The 19,579-nt window shown below is 51.7% G+C and overlaps 1 protein-coding gene across 2 annotated transcripts in view; it reads left to right on the top strand.

The window, feature by feature from the left end:
- Positions 1-581: 581 nt before the first annotated feature.
- ZC3H18 (zinc finger CCCH-type containing 18) overlaps positions 582-19,579 on the top strand; it is a 68,669-nt gene continuing 49,671 nt past the window's right edge. The window contains exons 1-4 of one of the 2 annotated variants that reach the window (XM_031658030.1): positions 582-786; positions 7,875-8,488; positions 17,630-17,714; positions 18,566-18,637. In XM_031658030.1, coding sequence (XP_031513890.1) covers positions 7,889-8,488; positions 17,630-17,714; positions 18,566-18,637 — 757 coding nt within the window. In that variant the 5' untranslated portion in view covers positions 582-786; positions 7,875-7,888. The remainder of the gene's footprint in view (positions 787-7,874; positions 8,489-17,629; positions 17,715-18,565; positions 18,638-19,579) is intronic. The other variant, XM_031658031.1, reaches the window with a different exon arrangement.

The raw sequence follows: 19,579 nt of genomic DNA, 5'->3' as shown, positions 1-19,579 counted from the left end.
GGGCCAGTGCAGGATGAAACCGTGGGTCCCTGGTTTTGGGCCGGGCCCTCCGTGTCTAGAGCAGCTGGCACCGCTGCAGCCCCTGGACGCCCCGGGCTGTGGACGCGCCCGGGGGACGCCGCGCTGAGCAGGACACGGGACAGGTCCCCTTGCTGGCGCTGCTCGCGTTGAACCGCGCGGGGAGCCAGGCAGCCCATGGGAAAGGTAAGAATTGTTAGGCTTTTAATCTAAAGTCGATACCTGAAAAAATAATTCCGGAGCTAAGCATTTAATATCAACATTCAATAAAGCAGGAGATATCAGCCCGACGAAAACCGCTTTAAGTTTTTCGCGTTGATGAACTCGATCATCCCCCAGGGATGAAAAACCCACCAGCCGAGCCAGAGCCCCGTCACGTGACCCGGCGGCCACGGGGAGCCCTGTGCGCAGGCGCGGAGCCGGACTCCCGCTCCCGAGGAGCGAACTCCCTGTGGCGCCTGCGCTGTAGCGGGGGCTCGGCGGGCGCGCGCGCGTCCGGGCGCGCGCCGCGGGGGCGGAGCCGCGCGGAGGCCGGAAGGAAACTGGAGGGGGCGGGGCGAGGGAGGGAAGCCCGCCGGCCGTAGGACGACCGTCGCGGCCTGATGACGTCGCACAATGGCCGGCCCCCGCGGGTAGTGGAGCCCGTTTGTTCCGCCCGCGTCGAGCCTGGAGCCAGAGCCTGTGAGGAACGGAAGGGCCAAGGGACGTCTTCTCCACGCCGCTCCGACTCCAGCAGAGCCGTGGCCCCCTCTCCGTCCTAGCGCTGAGGTTAGCGGGGGCCGGGCGGGCGGCGGGAGGCCGGGCCGGCGGCGGCGGGAGGAGGAGGCCGCCGAGGCGGCGGCGGCGGGAGTGAGGCCCGGGACCCTGGCGCGCCTCCGGCCGTGCGGACCCGCCGACCGAAGACTGGCCCTCGGGCCCAGGGAGGGGGACCTTGAGACAGGCACCACCCCGCGTTCCGTCCGTAAGCGGCCCCGCGGTCCTGGGGCGCCCTCGGCGCCGGAGCTCCTCGCGCGCTGCCTCCGCGCCCCGCGACGGAGTTTATTTTCCTGAAGCTGTCATTTCTCTTCCGGGCCACTCGCGTGGCACATGTGTGCCGCCCGCTAAGGGGCGGTGAGAGGCGCCCAGGTTAACCTCCGGAGTAGGTCAGCCCTTGCTGTTTCTGGGCTCTTTGGAGAACTTTGAGCTCTTCATGAGCCTCCTGGAACTTGCGCCGCAGCTTCAGAGTGTGCACAGGTTGGACGTGGTGATTGCCCCAAGACGCGCGCCGGTCTCTTAGGAGTATGTAACTTCCTTGCCCCTTGGATCAGGAGATCAGAGGTGCTGGGTCCTTTATATAAACTAACTGCAGATATAATGCTGGAAGAACCGAAACTTACAGCCTTGCTCCTGCCAAAAATTAAGTTTTCCTGACTACTTTGTGACAGCTCAGTTTGCCGGTTAGAGTGGCCGTTTTAAATGAGCTTTGTTCCGCTAACTCATTTGCAAGGGTAGGTCATTCTTCAGACCCATTTGGGAAAATGGAAGAAGAGAGTGTTTGGCATCTGCAGTATCGTTTGGGGTGTAGCAAGGCGCTCGTCATTTCTCCTGAGACTCACTTCCAGCTTGTTGTCTGTAGAGTGGTCCTTTCCCGTTCAGTTGTTGAGAGTCTCCTGGTGAGCCTTGACCTCGGCTGAATCCCGCTTCCCAGCCTTGGGAGGAGAGTCTTTGCCTGATAATTTTACTATCTAAGGGCAGTATGGAACCCAGCCAGCCCTGGAACCGGTCAAATGTGTCCCAAAGCCGGAAACTCCTCTCCCGTTTTAGGTGGGACATGCTGAAATGTTGTAAGAAAGCTTTGTGGAGTCACTCCAGAAAGCAAACAGGTAAGTTAACCTGTGGCCTAGATCGTGTTTCAAGAGATTTGTATTTTGTCACGGCTACAGAGCATCTCAAGGTGAGTACCTCCTTATCAAGCAGTTTAGTGGTCAAGCTTGGTCAGTTTGCGAGTGGGGTCTGTCACCAACCTTGATAACTTTCATTTAGATATTGTAATCCCGTGAAGTTATGAGTTAGAATTTTAACCAGATGTTCCAGAATTCAGGCATTCAAATAGGGACTGCTCTGTTGAAAGTAACTGTCCCAAAATGTTGTGCTTGTATTTCATTGGTGCTTCTTTGCCAAAACCTCTTTAGAACTCCTGTTTTGGTAGTGAAAATGTAGTCATATGGGAAAATCAGTTTTATCAGTAATCACCCACCAGGTTTGACCAAAAGTTGTCTTATGTGGTTGGTAACTTACCTTATGAGGTGAGACTCTGACTTGCAGCACTTACCAGAGACTAGCTTGAGAGGAGAAAGATTTGCCACCACGGAGAACACCAGAAGACTTCTTCAGGCTTGGAAGGTCATTCGAAATGAGAAGGTTCCCAAATGCTCTGCACTTCAGCAGTGCCATTGGAGTCTGTGCATCCTCCCAGAGGGACTGCTTGGAGGGGAGGTAGCACCTAGTCTTTATTATTACTATTATTTTTTGAGACGGAGTCTCACTCTGTTGCCCAGGCTGGAGTGCAGTGGCACCATCTTGGCTCACTGCAACCTCCTCCTCCTGGGCACTTATTTTAAATTCCTTTCTGGTAGGCAACAGGTAGTTCCTCAAGTAATGAGATTTTTGTCATGTATCAACAAATATTTATCAAGTATCATCTGCCAAATGCAGAAAGCAACAGAGTTGGGATGACGGGTACTTGTTACTTCATTCCTTAGGCAAGCTTACCCATCTGGTGGATCGGAGGACTAAGGATTTAGTTCTAAATCATGCTGAGAATCTTCAGTTATAGAGTGATAGTGTACGAAGACCAAACTGAGCACGAATTGCAAACATAGGTGTCAGTTGAGACTTGTCTGCTGACACCCGTGTCTACGCTTTTCATTTCATTGTCTACACTTACGAGGCTACGTTTCTTTTCCTGGCACCTTATTATTATTTTTTGAGACGGAGTCTCACTCTGTTGCCCAGGCTGGAGTGCAGTGGCACGATCTGGGCTCACTGTAACCTCCTCCTCCTGGGTTTGAGTGATTCTCCTGCCTCAGCTTCCTGAGTAGCTGAGACTACAGGCACGTGCCACCATGCCCAGCTAACTTTTGTCTTTTTAGTAGAGACGGGGTTTCACTGTGTTTTGGCCAAGTTGGTCTCGAACTTCCGACCTCGTGATCCACCCACCTCGGCCTCCCAAAGTGCTGGGATTACAGGCATGAGCCACCACACCCAGCCAATTGTGTGATTTTTAAAAACTAGTTTGAGGGGACATTTAGTTTTGCATAAAAGTCAGTTTATTTAAGAGATCACTTTGTTTGCAAGGTTGACTATAAAACATGAGAATCAGAATTTGTCACATTTCAGGTCTGGGTTCAGCTTGGGACATCCTGCTGGGTACCAGGTGCTCCACTTCGGCAGCTGGGGAGATGTAAACTACCTGCCCTTCTATGAGGAAGATGTTTATACATTGTCATAAAAATTGTACAAAGAGGCCGGGCGCGGTGGCTCAAGCCTGTAATCCCAGCACTTTGGGAGGCCGAGACCATCCTGGCTAACACGGTGAAAGCCCGTCTCTACTAAAAAATACAAAAAACTAGCCAGGCGAGGTGGCGGGCGCCTGTAGTCCCAGCTACTCGGGAGGCTGAGGCAGGAGAATGGCGTAAACCCTGGAGGTGGAGCTTGTAGTGAGCTGAGATCTGGCCACTGCACTCCAGTCTGGGCAACAGAGCGAGACTCTGTCTCAAAAAAAAAAAAAAAAAGAAAAAATTGTACAAAGATAGTATAGGATGTTACTAATGTCATTAGCTAGGCAAGAGAGAGAATTGCCAGTTTGCCGCTGGTGACTTACTGCTACAACCCCACATGCACTCTGATTCTTGAACAGTGAGAGCGTAGAGGCCTTAGCGACCCTGGTGCTTTTCATCCTTGCCTTTGTTGCCTTGGGCTGCAGAAATGCTCTGTGCAGCAAGCGCCCCTGTGATGCTGTTTGGGGAACGACTCCTTGGCTTTTCCGCTTTTGGCAGTGTATACCAGTTTAGGACTACCTTTGATTAAGAGAAAGACGGTCTCACCCTGTTATCCAGGCTGGACTCGAACTCTTGGGTTCAACTGATCCTCCCACCTCAGCCACCCAAGCAGCTGGGATTGCAGGCACTTGCCACCACTCCTGGCTTAGGACTGACTTTTTAATAATTCCTCCCAGTAGTCCTGCCTCTGTGTAGTAACTGGATAGTGTAGTTAGAAAACCGAAAAGTGAATCATTTTCAGAACTGTCTGCTTTCAAGTGACTTAGAATGGATTGGTTGGTTTGTGAATTTATGTTATTGCTAATCATTTAGGGTTTTTTTTTTGAGACGAAGTCTCGCTCTGTCGCCCAGGCTGGAGCGCAATCGTGTGGTCTCGGCTCACTGCAGCCTCCGCCCCCGGAATTCAAACAATTCTGCCTCAACCTCCCGAGTAGCTGGGATTACAGGTGCCCGCCACCAAGCCCAGCTGTTGTTTTGTATTTTCAGTAGAGACAAGGTTTCACCATGTTGACCAGGCTTGTCCTGAACTCCTGACCTCAGGTGATCCACCCGCCTCAGCCTTCCAAAGTGCTGGAATTACAGCCGTGAGCCACCACCCCTGGCCCATTTAGTTTTTATGAAGTGATGAATGATTTAGGTTTTCTTTTGGGATGGAGTCTCGCTTAGCACCACCTAGGCTAGAGTGCAGTGGTGTGATCTCGGCTCACTGCAACCACTGTCTCCCAAGTTCAGGCGATTCTGCCGTCTCAGCCTCCCAAGTAGCTTGAATTACAGGTACCTACCGTCATAACCGGCTAATTTTTTTATTTTAGTAGAGACCGGGTTTCACCATGTTGGCCAGGCTGGTGTTGAACTCCTGACCTCAGGTGATCCACCTGCCTTGGCCTCCCAAAGTGCTAGTATTACAGGCGTGAGCCACCATACCTGGCCAGATGTGGGGGTTTTTTTGGCGTTTTGGTTTTTGTTTGAGACAGGGTCTTGTGTCACCCAGGCTGAAGTGCAGCCTCAACCTCCTAGGCTCAAGTGATCCTCCCTCCTCAGCCTTCTAAGTAGCTGGGATGACAGGTGCCCTACCACGCCCAGCTAATTTTTGTATTTTTTGTAGAGACCGGGTTTTGTTATGTTGCCCAAGCTGGTCTAGAATTCCTGGACTCAAGTAATCCGCCCACCTCAGCTTCCCAAAGTGCTGGGATTACAGGCATGAGCTACCGCACCTGGCCAATTTGTTCTAATGTGTCTCTCTCTTTTTTTTTTTTTTTGGCAAAATCTCGCTCTGTCACCCAGGCTGGAGTTCAGTGGCACAATCTCGGCTCACTGCAAGCTCCACCTCCCGGGTTCATGCCATTCTTCCGCCTCGGCCTCCCAAGTAGCTGGGACTACAGGCACCCACCACCATGCCTGGCTAATTTTGTTTTTGTATTTTTAGTAGAGACGGGGTTTCACTGTGTTAGCCAGGATGGTCTCAGTCTCCTGATCTCGTAATCTGCCCACATCAGCCCCGCAAAGTGCTGGAATTATAGGCATGAGCCACCGCGCCCAGCATCTAATGTGTACTTAATCTTAATATTTCCACTAACAGCAAAAAAAAAAAAAAAAAGTTTAACTGTGGGTTTAGATACCAACTCTTGATACTGTGCATCTTTAAACGGGTTGTCGTATTAAAAGTATAAAATTTAAAAGAAGCATATTTTTATCTTTAGTGTATACGGTTCTTTGAGACACAAGACATATAAATGTGTATGTGTATGACTTGCTGCCTCCGTGGTTATCTTGAGATGAGTAATCTGTTTCCAGACCTTACTGAGATGCCAAGCAGTGTGACTGTGACATGCGTTTTTTTTTTTTTTTTTTTTTTTTGAGACGGAGTCTCGCTCTGTCACCCAGGCTGGAGTGCAGTGGCCGGATCTCAGCTCACTGCAAGCTCTGCCTCCTGGGTTCACGCCATTCTCCTGCCTCAGCCTCCCGAGTAGCTGGGACTACAGGCACCCACCACCTCGCCCGGCTAGTTTTTTGTACTTTTTAGTAGAGACGGGGTTTCACCGTGTTAGCCAGGATGGTCTCGATCTCCTGACCTCGTGATCCGCCCGTCTCGGCCTCCCAAAGTGCTGGGATTACAGGCTTGAGCCACCGCGCCCGGCTACATGCGTTTTTTTAACAGCCTCACGGACTGAAAAGTTGGGTGGCCACTGACCTGGCACTGTCCCTGCCACTCCACACTCACTCGGTGGTGACTGGCTGCCCTGGCGGTGGTGGTGTGGCAAGTGTTTGCCAGGCTAGTGTTGCTGTTCAACACCTTCCTGCCTGTCTTACACTGTCCACTTTTAAGCATTGGTAGCAGTGTACTTTCTACAAGTTTTTAAGGTGGGAAACTAGAAAATATTCACTTTGTAATTAAATCTGGATTAGTAAAAATAGGAATGAAATCTGAAATTACCCTGTCTTTTTTTTTTTTTTGGTACAGAGTCTCGCTCTGTTGCCCAGGCTGGAGTGCAGTGGCGCCATCTTGGCTCACTGCAAGCTCCACCTCCCGGGTTCACACCATTCTCCTGCCTCAGCCTCCTGAGTAGCTGGGACTACAGGCGCCTGCCACCACGCCTGGCTAATTTTTTTGTATTTTTAGTAGAGACGGGGTTTCACCATGTTAGCTAGGATGGTTTCGATCTCCTGACCTCGTGATCCACCCGTCTCGGCCTCCCAAAGTGCTGGAATTACAGGTGTGAGCCACCGTGCCCAGCCCTTTTTTTTGTTTTTTGAGTTTTTTTGGAGATTGGTCTCACTCTGCTGCCCAGGCTGAAGCGCAGTGGCGCAGTCTTAGCTCACTGCAGCCTCCACCTCCTGGGCTTAAGCGATCCTCCTGCGTCAGACTCCCAAGTAGCTGGAAATACAGGCACGTGCCACCACACCCTGTGAATTTTAGCATTTTTTTTATAGAGACAGGGTCTCACCATGTTGCCCAGGCTGGTCTCGAACTCCTGGGCTCACATGATCTTCCCGTTGCAACCTCCCAAAGTGCTGGGATTATAGATGCGAGCCACCATACCTGACCAGCCTCGTCTTTTGCATATACACAGTACGTAAATGTGTAAAGTTTCCTGGCAGAGTTCATTTCTACAACAGCTACCCGTGTGGGAAGAGGGGTTCTCACCTTAGGTGTGTGAGTTGCTGAGCAGGTGAACACGGCCCTCTCAACACGTGCTGGAGGGTGCCAGTGAACACGCAGGCAGGGCTCTGAGCCTGCATTGCTAAGGGCAGCCAAGGGATTCTGGGAGTCCATCAGAGGCCGGCCTTTGAGAATTGTGTTCAGTAACAGAAAAGGCTCCAGACTTGGAAACTGCCAAAGGGTGGCCCAGGTTCCTGCTTCAGGATGACTCCAGAAAAATGGTGAGACCTGGGCCTGCAGTTTTGCTGCCTCGTTCTATGATACAGTTTATCTTGAATTTCAAAAGTTAATACTCTTAAGAATTCAAACAGCTGTCCTTTGCAGTCCGTATCTTGTTGCTCACTTTCTGTTAACTTGTGTGGGCTGCCCTTGAATGGGGGAGGACTAGGCCAGGCTGTGTCTCATTCTGCCACATCTCATTTTGCCCAATTGCTAAAAACGGGAGGCACTTAACGCCCAGGTTAGCTGAGCAGAGTCTAGCCTTGTGGAGTGGAGTTATGGCTTGTCTTTCTCTGCAGAGTGGAGTGTGGGATTTGGGGCAGAGCCGTGTGGGGCCAAGCAAGGTGGAAGTCCTGCTTCTTCAGGCCAGGAAAGTGGGAACAAGGTTTGTTTTCCATTTTGCTAAAGGCTGCCAATCTGTATTCTCTCTTTTGCAGAACCGTGGGTACCGATGGATGTGGCCGAGAGCCCTGAACGGGATCCTCGCTCTCCAGAGGATGAAGAGCAGCCACAGGGGCTCTCGGACGACGACATTCTGAGGGACAGCGGGTCCGATCAGGATTTGGACGGGGCGGGGGTGAGGGCTTCTGATCTGGAGGATGAGGAGAGTGCAGCCAGGGGGCTGAGCCAGGAGGAGGAAGATAACCACTCCGACGAGGACCGGGCAAGCGAGCCGAAATCCCAGGAGCAGGACTCGGAGGCGAACGAGCTGAGCCGGGGCCCGACCAGCCCCCCCTGTGAGGAGGAGGGGGACGACGGGGAGGAAGACAGGACAAGCGACCTTAGGGACGAGGCCTCCTCAGTCACCAGGGAGCTGGACGAGCATGAGCTAGACTACGACGAGGAGGTCCCCGAGGAGCCGGCTCCCGCCGTCCAGGAGGACGAGGCCGAGAAAGCGGGGGCTGAGGATGAGGAGGAGAAGGGCGAAGGCGCTCCCAGGGAGGAGGGGAAGGCTGGTGTTCAGAGCGTGGGAGAAAAGGAATCCCCAGAGGCTGCCAAGGAGAAAAAGAAAGAGGACGATGATGGAGAGATCGATGACGGGGAAATAGACGTGAGTATGATGGGGCAGAGCGTCGCAGGGCGTCCTCCCCAGCTCCTGACACAGGCCAGTGCCGGGAAGGAGGGACTCTGTGTGGGACAGATTTAGTGATTTTGTTACTAGGGTTGGTGCAGGAGAATGAGAGGCTTGTTTTGGGGTCAGTCGCATAGTGATTGGAAAGGAAGAATGAAAATCGAGAAAGAATTGGAAATCAAGAATGAGAATAGGCAGCTCCAGAAGCTGCCAGCAGGGTTCCCATGACCCTCGGCCGGCCAGCTGATGGGGTTGTTCGGGTTGTAGTAAAAGACCTAGCACCCAGGTTTTTAGGTTCTAGGAGTGAAGGGGTAATGTCTTCCCTTGTCTTTGCCGTCTTCAAGTGATACTCGAGTTAGCACTCAACCAGAAACTGCGTGGGTTTCCACTCTTGTCAGGTTTTTGGACTGAAAAGAATGAGGACAGTTTCCATCTGGTTGTGGATGTTCTTCTAGGCATTCTTACGCTGGCCCTAGAGCCTCACCTCTGGAGAGGGCACCAGCTGGGCCAGGCCTCTTTGGAGGGATCCCTGAAAAGACGGTGGTGGGCACCTCAACTTCTGACAAAGTCAGCACACTTTTTTGTACGTTAAATTAATGTGGCCTTCAGGTTGAGGGGAAGGTAGTACTATCTGTGATCCTAGATCTGGGTAGGTGGGGTTTTCTTGGCAGTTGATGCCATTGGAAAAATTATGAGTGTTTCCAGAGAAACAGCCCAAAGTCCTCCTGAGTGATACTTTCCAGAGCTATTGAACTCAAAGGAGCTGAGCAAGGGGCGGAGCAGTTGAACTGAATTGGGTGGTGGTGGTGGTGGTGGTGGCGTTTTTGTTTTCGAAGGATCCCAGGGAAGGGGGTTCTGCTTATTGGGAGTCATTACAGTGAAAAGGTGTCTGCAGAGAGTATTTGTCTGATCTCATGGTCTGGGTTGAGGCAGGTAAAGGTTGCCAGTTAGATGTGTAACCACCAGTTTGCCTTGAGTGCAATGCTCCTTTTTTTTTTTTTTTTTTTTTTTTGAGACAGAGTCTACTCTAACCCAGGCTGGAGTGCAGTGACGCCATCTCAGCTCTGTATATAGCCTCTGCCCCTGAGGTTCAGGCAGTTGTCCTGCCTCACTCTGCTGAGTAGCTGGGATTGCAGGCACCTGCCACCACTGGCTAATTTTTGTATTTTTGGTAGAGATGGGGTGTCGCCATGTTAGCTAGGCTTGTTTCAAACTCCTGACCTCAGGTGATCCGGCCGTCCCAGCCTCCCACAGTGCTGGGATCACAGGTGTGAGGTACCACGCCCGGCAAGTGCCATGCTTCTCCAGTAGCATGTTGGTGTGCGTGCTCTCAGTCCACGTTTGGATGTGACTTTTTGGCTATAGCTGATAGCTGTGACAGTGCTCAGTAATTTATAGGGTTTGAAGTATTGCTCATCTAACTTTATGGGACGTGTGTGTGCCTACAAGCTTAGAGTTTTAGATGTTTCATTTTTTCACAACTAAACGTAGGAGGTGGTCTACTCAGCTAGTGCTTTTTTTTTTTTTTTTTTGCAAGAGGAGAGCTACCCCAGGGCTGGCAGAGGGAAAGGAGACACAGTGAGATTCAAGTTCATTAATTTGGGTGAACTGGTTGGGCTGAGGATGCCCATGAGTTTGAGTTTTTGGTGTCCTGGGATAATAGCCCTGTCTACAGACCACCACTGGGAGTGCAGCAGGCCCTGCACCCAGGGCTCTGGCATGCTCCAGTTCCTCTTAAGAGGACTGGCTGTGGACCCTGAAGTCTTGGGGGAGATTCATCAGACAGGTCAAGGGTCCCCATAGTGGTCCTGAAACGCCATGTCTGCGGGGCATACTGTGAGTTCTCGATGGTGCACCATGTGTGCGGATGGTGCGGTAGATGGGCTGAGCCCAGCTGGCCTAGAGAAGGGCCCTGGCTGCCAAAGGCCTGGATGTGCTGGTTTTCCCTAGACACAGCGCATGGAAGAAAACGCTGTTTGCCATTTTTGCCCACCTAGACCCTGCCTGCCCTGCTTGGCAGCATCTTGTGAGGGGACCCACAGTTGAAAACGGGGTGCTGCTGCGGAAACCCCAGCACAGCTCCCTCAGCAACCGGGGAGGCAGGTTCCCTCCCACAGCACAGACGGCCTCCAGTGCCCCGCATTCCTCACAGGTCTGTGCTCCCGGACACCAGCACAGGTGGACCTTGCTGTGCCACATGCTGAGTGTGACTGGGCAGAGCAGAGTGCACTCCTGTTGTGGGGGCAGCAGGCCTCTGCCCAACACGGGCAGTGCTGTGAATGCTGCGTTCAGCCCCCGTGAGAGCACATTTGACTTTAGGCCCCTGGGTTGCTTGCCCCAGGGGCTCCCGTAGCCTCCTCTTGTTCCCACACCCAGCGGTGTCTCAGGCTCCTCCATCCTTTATGTGTCAGCCTCAGCATTTGAGTAGGCTGTTTCTCTGTTGCCCCTGCCTGTCCGTCGTGGCACAGGTTCGTGTGTGTGTGTGTGTGTGTGTGTCTGCCTGCTGCTTCCCCTACTCCCAAGAACATGTTTCCTAAGACTGGGGGCTACCTGGCTAGTTCCCCTATCTCCCTGGGGCCTGGCACATGGTGAGCAGCTAGTCAGCGGAGGAAGCCCACTTGCCCAGGGCACGCTGAAGGTGAGAGCCTTTGTAACGTGAAGCGGCAGTGAGTGGAAAGTCACACTCAGGAGCCCGTCACAGATGGAGGGGAGTTCACGTGAGCAGCATCAGCCCTCCACCCTGCGGGAAGGACCCAGCAGAGGTACGCGCCACGCCATCCTGTGCATGAAGGGCTGCCAGTCCGGCTCCTTCCAGCTTTTTCCTCCTCTTGGGCCCAGTTCCAAGCCTGTCGTCCACTCTTGTATCTCTGTTGCATCTCCACCAAGCATACCTCCTGTGCCTGCCTCTCTTTCTCGGAGGCCCTGCTGCATTCCTGCACCGCACCCTGCTCCCTTCTCTGTCTCTGGCTGCGTTTCTCTGATGGACTGGGAGCCCTGGGGTGCGCTGGGTCCATGAGCAGTCGGCTTCCCACCAGGCCTTTCGCTAAGTCCCCTTTCCTTTCAGTCCCTGGAAAGCAGCCTCTGCGTGTGTTGGAAAGTGTCCTTTCTAGAAGGCCTTTTTTCTCGTTGCCTTCAGGCAGAGCCCTGGTGTCAGGTCAACTGCCCGGATGTTTCTGTGTGGAAGAGGCGTGCTCTTTGGCCTGTACCTTCGCAAATGGATGTTTCGGAGGCCTTACAGCATTCCACATTCCAGCAGGATCTTACCGGCCCAGTTGGGAGAGGGACTGCTCCGCCCAGAGGCTCTCGTGGCCTTCCCCTTGGCACCCTGGTTTACTGGATGCCAGGAACAACTGAGTGGCAAAGTCTAGAGAGCCATTTGATTTAGCATTCTCTTCTTTTTTCCTTAATTTTGTAATTTAATTTTTATTGCTTTTAATTTAAAAAATAGAGATGGGATCTCACTATGTTGCCCAGGCTGGTCTTGAACTCTTGACCTCGAGTGATCCGCCCACCTGGGCCTCCCAAAGTGCCAAGCCACTGCCCTGGCCTGATTTGTCATTCTTTTTCAGAAGCGCTTTCTCTTCTCTTGGCACATGTCCCTTTTAGATTTTGGGTCACTGGTACAGGTGAACTGATTCTGGGGTACACTTTCCTTGATTGGGACATCAATTTGTACAATAAGCCCTTGAAATTCATTGTCTAAACCACATAGCTTGTGCCTAAGGCCTTGAATCTGTGTGTGGCGTGCTGCCAGAACACCCTCAGATACAAGTATCTTCTAGAAGTGCCACTGGCCCACGTGGTGCGGAGGAAAGTTTCCAGGACCAGCTGCTTGCAGCACCTGGCTCATTTGTGGTGTGGGTGAGGGTGTCCCTGACGCCAGCTTACCTTCAGTCACTGATCTCTTACCTGTTCAGGAAGCGGCATGGCAGACAGCCAGGTGCAGCAGGCCTTGTGTTTCTGCTCCTGCCATCCCCCTGAAGAGTGTGTGGAGCCCACCCTGACCCACTCATGCCATGTGGCAGCCTCTCTTTTCTTTCTCCTACACATCTAGTCCCTCCCCAGAACCACCTTTCCTGCTGGGAGATGACAAGCTCCTTCCAGCCTGGGGGGCTCTGATTTGCCGTTACAGTTTAGAGGCCTGGCCTGGGTCTGTCCACCCGCTCTTGTGCTCACTCCGTGCTCTGCGTTTATATCTGACTTATCATTTGGTTAGCAGACTTTCCGTCACCTGGAGCACACTGGTCCTTGGAAAGGGTAGGGTGCCCATTTTATTCCATTCTCCTCTTATTGAGGACCCCCTACGTTTGTAGAGTGGCCTCCCAGCCAGCCAGCAGCACAGTGGACTGCGTCCCGCGTGGGTGGGCCACATGACTCCTGTCATCATTGGTAGCTCTCAGTCCACCTTTTGGAGCATTTTCTTTGCACATGGTCTTTAGTATTTTATCCTGTTCAAATAATCCAGCTTTCCTTTTTTTTTTTTCCCCCCCCCAGACAGAGTCTTGCTCTGTTGCCCAGGCTAGAGTGCAGTGGTGCAATATTGGCTCACTGCAACCTCTGCCTCCCGGGTTCAAGCATTCACCTGCCTCAGCCTCCCAGGTAGCTGGGATCACAGGCGCCTGCCACCACACCTGGCTGATTTTTGTATTTTTAGTAGAGACAGGGTTTCACTGTCTTGGCCAGGCTGGTCTCGACGACCTGACCTTGTGATCCACCTGCCTTTTATGTCTGGATCCATGAGCTCTTCTGCAGAAGAGCTTCTCCAGCGAGCCTCATGGCTGTGGGTTTCCTCTCCAAGTGGGGTTCTCTTCTGTGTCACTGATAAGGTGCCAAGCGTACCCATTCTATTGCCAAAGCCCAGGAAGCAGCGGCCTGTACCACACTTGGGAAAAGGGCCCCATAGCATCAGTAATAGGCTCAGAGGCCTTCTGTGCCTCTTAGCGTGGTTAGTGTTCCGCATAGAAACGTGAAAACGCGCAGGCCACCGTTCTTACAGCCCTGAGGCCTCAGAAGCTCTGAGAACTGAAACCTTTTCCTCACCTGGTAGCAGACCTGGCCCAAGCTGACGTTAGGCTGCTCATAGCTTCGTGCCTCCCCTGTTGTGGGAGGGGTCCCGAGACTTCTGCCCAGAATTGCTGTGTACCTCCCAGGCTACTGTTTTAGACCCAGAAATAGAGAGTGTTTCTGAATTCTCAGAAGACACCTGACCCCACAGGTTTCAGATAAGGAATGATAGACCTGTGTTTTCACCCCCATCCTATAGACAAGACGCCCAGGATTCAGGAGGTTATAGTTGGCCTGAGTGGCCGTGCCAGGTTGTGCCCGGGCCCGCTGCTCGGCTTCCTCTGGCACAGCAGCTGCACGCAGTGGCCCCCTTTCCTTTTCTGCCTTTGTACAGAAGCTCCAGTGTGAAATAACTGTTTTCTTGTTGTGTAAGTAATACATGCTCACAGGGTTCTTTTCTTTCTATCTAAGAAAGGAAAAGAAAAGGCTGCACAAAGAAGAAAGCAAAAATCACCGGTGTCATTGCTCCGAGTTAATCCTGTTGAGCACATTACCAGTGAGGTGTTTCCTTTGAAATAGAGGACTCATGCGCGCTTGCAGAGTGCTTGCTGCTCATGCTTTCAGCACGGTGCGCGTGGCCTCTCGGTGCAGCATTTTCCTTCAGCCCACAGCAGCCTGCTCTGGGGCACCTGCCCTGTTGTGTAGAGGGGAATGCGAGCTTTGCAGATCGGGTGACCTGTCCACACTCACAGTCACGACAGCCTGGACCTAGGATTTGAATCTGGGCCTTCTCCCCCACTGCATGTAAATTTTATAAAGGCTTTTAAAATTGGAGTAGATGATGCACTCAGCCTGGTGTCCTTTATCCACATGTGTATTTCCCCTGCGGTGAGGAAGCACCAGCAGGAGTGTGCCTATGGAAACCCAACCTCAGATGGGTGCACTGAGGCCTGTGTGCCTCCTTAGTCTCACCCTCAGCATCCACGTCAACTTGGCCTGTCCCAGGTGGTATGTGCTGAGAGCCCCACGGGCACCATCCATTTTTAAGCCAGTTTGCAGCTAGCTGGTCCACTCAGGCCCCCCTTGTCCTCTGCTTCCTACTCTCTGTGGCTCGGGTCACATGAGCAGAAGGCCATCAGCATGAGGGAAACCAGGAGGCCCGGAGTTCCTGCATACCACACGCCCAGTGTGACCATCTCAGACAACTTCAGCTCTGGGTCCCTGTCTTGAGTTTTCTTTGCATGATACTTATAACTTGTTTTAATTATCCATTGTTTAGTGATTTCTTTCTTTATTTTGGGAGGTTGAGTATTTTGTTATTTACACATGTAGAGTAAGAATAAAAATTGAGCACGGAGGCCAGATGTGGTGGCTCACACCTTTAATCCCAGCACTTTGGGAAGCCAAGGTGGGCAGATCACCTGAGGTCAGGAGTTCAAGACCAGCCTGGCCAACGTGGCAAAACCCCGTCTCTACTAAAAATAACAAAAATAGCCAGGCGTGATATCGGGCACCTGTAATCCCAGCTACTCAAGAGGCTGAGGCAGGAGAATCGCTTGAACCTGGGAGGTAGAGGTTGCAGTGAGCCAAGATCGTGCCACTGCACTGCACTCCAGGCTGGACGACAGAGCAGGACTCTGTCTCCAAAACAAAAAAAAAGGCATGGTAATCATCCATTATTTAAAAGACCATTGTGTTAATGGTGGTTACTTGAAAATTCACAATATTATATTGCTGAGTGATTGATGGATTATTTTTGTTTGTTTGTTTAACTAAAAGAGGGGCCATAAGCCCAGCACACCAGTATGTACAGCCCCTGGTCCTTGCAGATGTAGAGGCTGGATGACTGGGGTCAGTGTGTAGACGCTAGTCTGTGTTCTTGGGTTGAAATGATGTCTTGCGCCTTCACTATGCAACTGTAGTCTGTTTCCTGATCACTTGTAGTAGCTACAGGGTCCTTCCTCCAATCTTAAGGTGGTTACATTGTTCTCCTTTTTTGCTTCTGTGAATGTTAATGGTTACATCTTTGCAGAAACAGTGCTCCCTCTGGTCTAGTTTGTTTGCTGTTCATCCTGATGCAGAAAAGCCCTTCTCACCACTTCCACTCCTGCACACTCACTTCCAAGTGAGGCAGGCAGATTGGAATGGATTTGAACTTTCCAAATGAGTTTTGTTTTTCTTATGGGAACAAAGAATGTGTTCTCAACTTAGATTTGATCTTACGTAGAATACCACGTTAAGATTTTAGGGCAGTGCTCATTACTGTAAGAATAGTAGTAAAAAGAAGACACAGGCCGGGCTCAGTGGCTCAAGCCTGTAATCCCAGCACTTTGGGAGGCCGAGGCAGGTGGATCACGAGGTCAGGAGATCGAGACCATCCTGGCTAACACGGTGAAACCCCGTCTCTACTAAAAAATACGAAAAACTAGCCGGACGAGGTGGCGGGCGCCTGTAGTCCCAGCTACTCGGGAGGCTGAGGCAGGAGAATGGCGTGAACCTGGGAGGCGGAGCTTGCAGTGAGCCGAGATCCGGCCGCTGCACTCCAGCCTGGGCGGCAGAGTGAGACTCCGTCTCAAAAAAAAAAAAAAGACACAAACTAAAAGACCACAGAAGAGAGGCATGCTGTCACTTGGCATAAATTAAACATGCCTTCTCTGATCATTTCTTTTTTTTTAATTGGTTATATTTGATCATTTCTTTAAAAAGTGATTCTGCTGGATCACTTAAGGGATATAACCCTCAGGAATCTGTTCTTTTCCTTATAAAATACTTTTTAATAACCAAGTATCTTTGAGCCAAAAAATGTTACAAATATTTCAGCTGTAAAAGTTTGGGTTATCATAAATCCAGGGCTTGGTTTCAGCATTTTTTCATTCAACAGATAATTATGGACTGTTTATTGTGAGCCAGATGCTGCCTGGACCCAGCAACTTGGTTGTGGGCCTGCCCTGTCAGACATGGGCCTGCTCTGGTGGGGCACAGGGTTCGGCCAGGCGAGTGGTGGTGTCGTTAACAAAAGGATGCTCAGGTGTGGCTGCAACACCTGCAGGGCCTGGGGCTGCGAGGACCTGTCGTGGGGGGGAACTCAGGGAAGACCACCCCAAGGAAGGGGGCTCAAGCTTCTGTCTGAAAGTGAGTTAAATAATCAGGAAGAGGAGAGGGAAGAATACAGTCAGACCTGGAATTGGGAAAGGGCGCTTCGCACTGTGAAACGAGACCGGAGGAGTTGAGGAGGGAATGAGAGAAGCCCGTTAAAAAGTAGTTTTTACCAGGCTGGGTGTGATGGGCAGGGGTGCAGAGTGCAGGAGACGGGGAGGGGATCAAGGGGGGCTGCATGGGACGAGGGAGATTGGTTACGCTAGGGCTGGCTGAAGGAGGCCCGGGTTGGGGTGATGAGTACTTCCATCCTGAATGGTCCTGTGTCAGGGATGTCAGGTGGGCAGCTGGTGCCCACGTGGGCTGGGGTGGTGTCAGGAGGGGTCTCAGCTGCACGTCCGTGGGAACAGGCCCTGGGACAGTAGGTGGCTTGGGGAGAGCACCAAGCAAGGGTCAGGTTTGGCTGTGCATCCGAGTCCCTGCGGGTGAGGCCCAGCTTAGAGCTCCTGGGTTGTTCTAAGACTTGACAGCCAGGGTGAGGAGCTGGCTGAGGATGAGCCTCCAGGCGGGCCACTCTTGGCTGCTGGCATCACTGCCCCGAGGCACCCAACTCCTCCCCTCCCCAAGAATTGTAAGAGGAAGTTTGTGTTTAAGGGACATAAAATATTTTGTTCTCCAAATTTTATTTAAATGTTAACAGTTTTAAAACCCTGAGGTGTCACTATTTCCTGCCCAGAGTTGATAGTTAAGAGAAACGTCATGAGAGCTGCTCTGTAGGGTGCCCGTGTGCTGCGTGGCGTTCCTCCTTGGTGTTGCGGCGGGACGCTTGGAGCTGCCGGGCGCGCTCTGATCTTCCCTGCTGTGCAGATCTGGGACCTAAGGTTTGGAAAATTGACGTGAATTCAATTCCTGTCACAATATCCAGGTCCCACACCAGGCTTCCTGCCCCTTGTGGTTTGGAGAAAGCAGTGCTGATTGATAGATGCCTCCCCCACGTTCAGATGGTGTTCTCTGTTTCAGGATGATGACCTGGAAGAAGGTGAAGTGAAGGACCCCAGTGACAGGAAGGTGAGACCTCGTCCCACCTGCCGGTTCTTCATGAAAGGTAACTGTCTGCGTGTGGGGCCTTCTCGCAGTCAGCTGGGGCCCCAGCTTCTGGGGCTGTGGTGCTGGCTCACCTTGGCAGGCCCTGCGCTGCTCAAGGCAATCCTCTGGGCAGACTGGCTAGGTAGTGGTAGTGGTGGCAGTGGCAACATGGATGGTAAGCCATAGGCCCTTGTATTGGTGCTTTCATCACTTTAATGACTGCCTTGGTGGGAGCAGCCTGGTCATTCTTATTCTCACACTGGTGGCCCCAGACCCTTCCGATCGCAGCAGACCCATAACTACAATGCAGATGGCATCAGTCATTTTTCAAAGTGGTCCTTTTCATAAGGCCGAATGTTCTAGACACCAGAATTAGCATTTTCCCCACCTCTGTAGAGATGGCCCCTTTTCCTGTAAGATGTGTCCGAAGCGTTTGTTGGTGTGGAATGGATTTCGAAATGGCCAGAGATGGCCGCTGAAGGCAGCAGGGCTCTGTCCTGTAGAAGTAATGGTGTGAGTTCAGGAGCTGCAGCAGGGGGCGGTGTAAGAAAATCTTGTCAGAAAAATCTGGGCTAACCCATTTTAAAATGTGGCGGAACTCTTTAGCCTGATGATGTTAGGGCTTTTTGTTTCGCTGCTTAATGTCTTGGGGGATTCGGAAATGGAAATGAGAATTTCCAGCTTGTAAGGGTATCTTTGATGTGCAGCAGTAGTTTTGGTGTATTTCTTGTAATTGAGCGTTCCCCTTGGAGAGGTGGGAAGATGTTTTTCTCTCTCTCAATTTTGCTGTAAGCCCATAGATGACTTTGTCACTGCCAGCCTGTGTGTGCCGTCTAAAGCTCACAAGAGCTTCCTGTACTTCTTTTCCAGATGTTGTGACACCATTATCCACTCTTCTTCCACCAATATCCAATTCCATACCATTCAGAGGCCAGGTTAAAGGTACAAAATACGCTATATTCACTCTCTTCAGTACCTTAAAGTCCCCCTACTCCAGAGGCCAGACTTCCTTCTCCTGGATCCAGAACACAGCTGTGAAGCCAGAAGGAAAGGGGGTCTTTGAGGGGCAGAGAGCTGTTCGCAACCTCCTTAGAGGCACGTGAGCCAATCGAGCATCGGGGACAGACAGGACACACCCTTGAGGTGTGGCAGAGTCCCATCATTCAGAGGCAGGCTGTGCTCTTAGAGCAGCCGAGAACGCCCCTGTGCAAGAGATGACCTGATGATGTGGGGCTCATGGGAACCCCGGGTCAGGCTCGCTCCTATGGGTGTGTGCTTGCTTGGTTTTGCCAAGCAAAAACAGTTGACTCGCCCAAGTCACACGTGCATGTGAGGGGCCCCCACTGGGGAGAGCCTGTGTGGGCAGTAGACTTAGAGCTGTAGATTGTCACAGACACTGCTAAGAATGCAGAGAAATGTGCAGTAGATTTTGGAAAGTAAACTTACAATTTTTTAAAAGCTTTGGTATTTGCAGTGTCGGTATTTCAGAAAATTTAAGCAGACCTCTTTTTTATAATAGTGTGGGAATTAATGACATCAGTGTCGCAAATTTCTGTATAAAAGTGATGGAGAAAAATCTGTACACATGTGTGTGTACACATTTGCAGTCATTTTGAATCAGCACCCATCACAGTGCAGTGCTCTGGTCTCTGGGTGGCAGTGTGACTCAGAAGCTTGGCCAGCCAGTCGGCATTGGCCTTAGGTTCCGACAGCAGGAGGCTGCAGCATCAACCAGGGCAGGGAGACTTTGGACCAGGAGCTCGGGGCTCACTGCTGAGCTAGTTCCAGAATTTAACAACAGAAGCACAAAACAGATGAAGAAAGATCGTTACTGGAACTCTTCATTCCCTTCACTGAGAGATGCCTGGATGAACACAGACAGGA

This window comes from Papio anubis, chromosome 18 (genome assembly GCF_008728515.1).
Source record: "Papio anubis isolate 15944 chromosome 18, Panubis1.0, whole genome shotgun sequence".
Classification (NCBI taxonomy): domain Eukaryota; kingdom Metazoa; phylum Chordata; class Mammalia; order Primates; family Cercopithecidae; genus Papio; species Papio anubis.
This window is presented reverse-complemented; position numbering and strand designations above follow the sequence as displayed.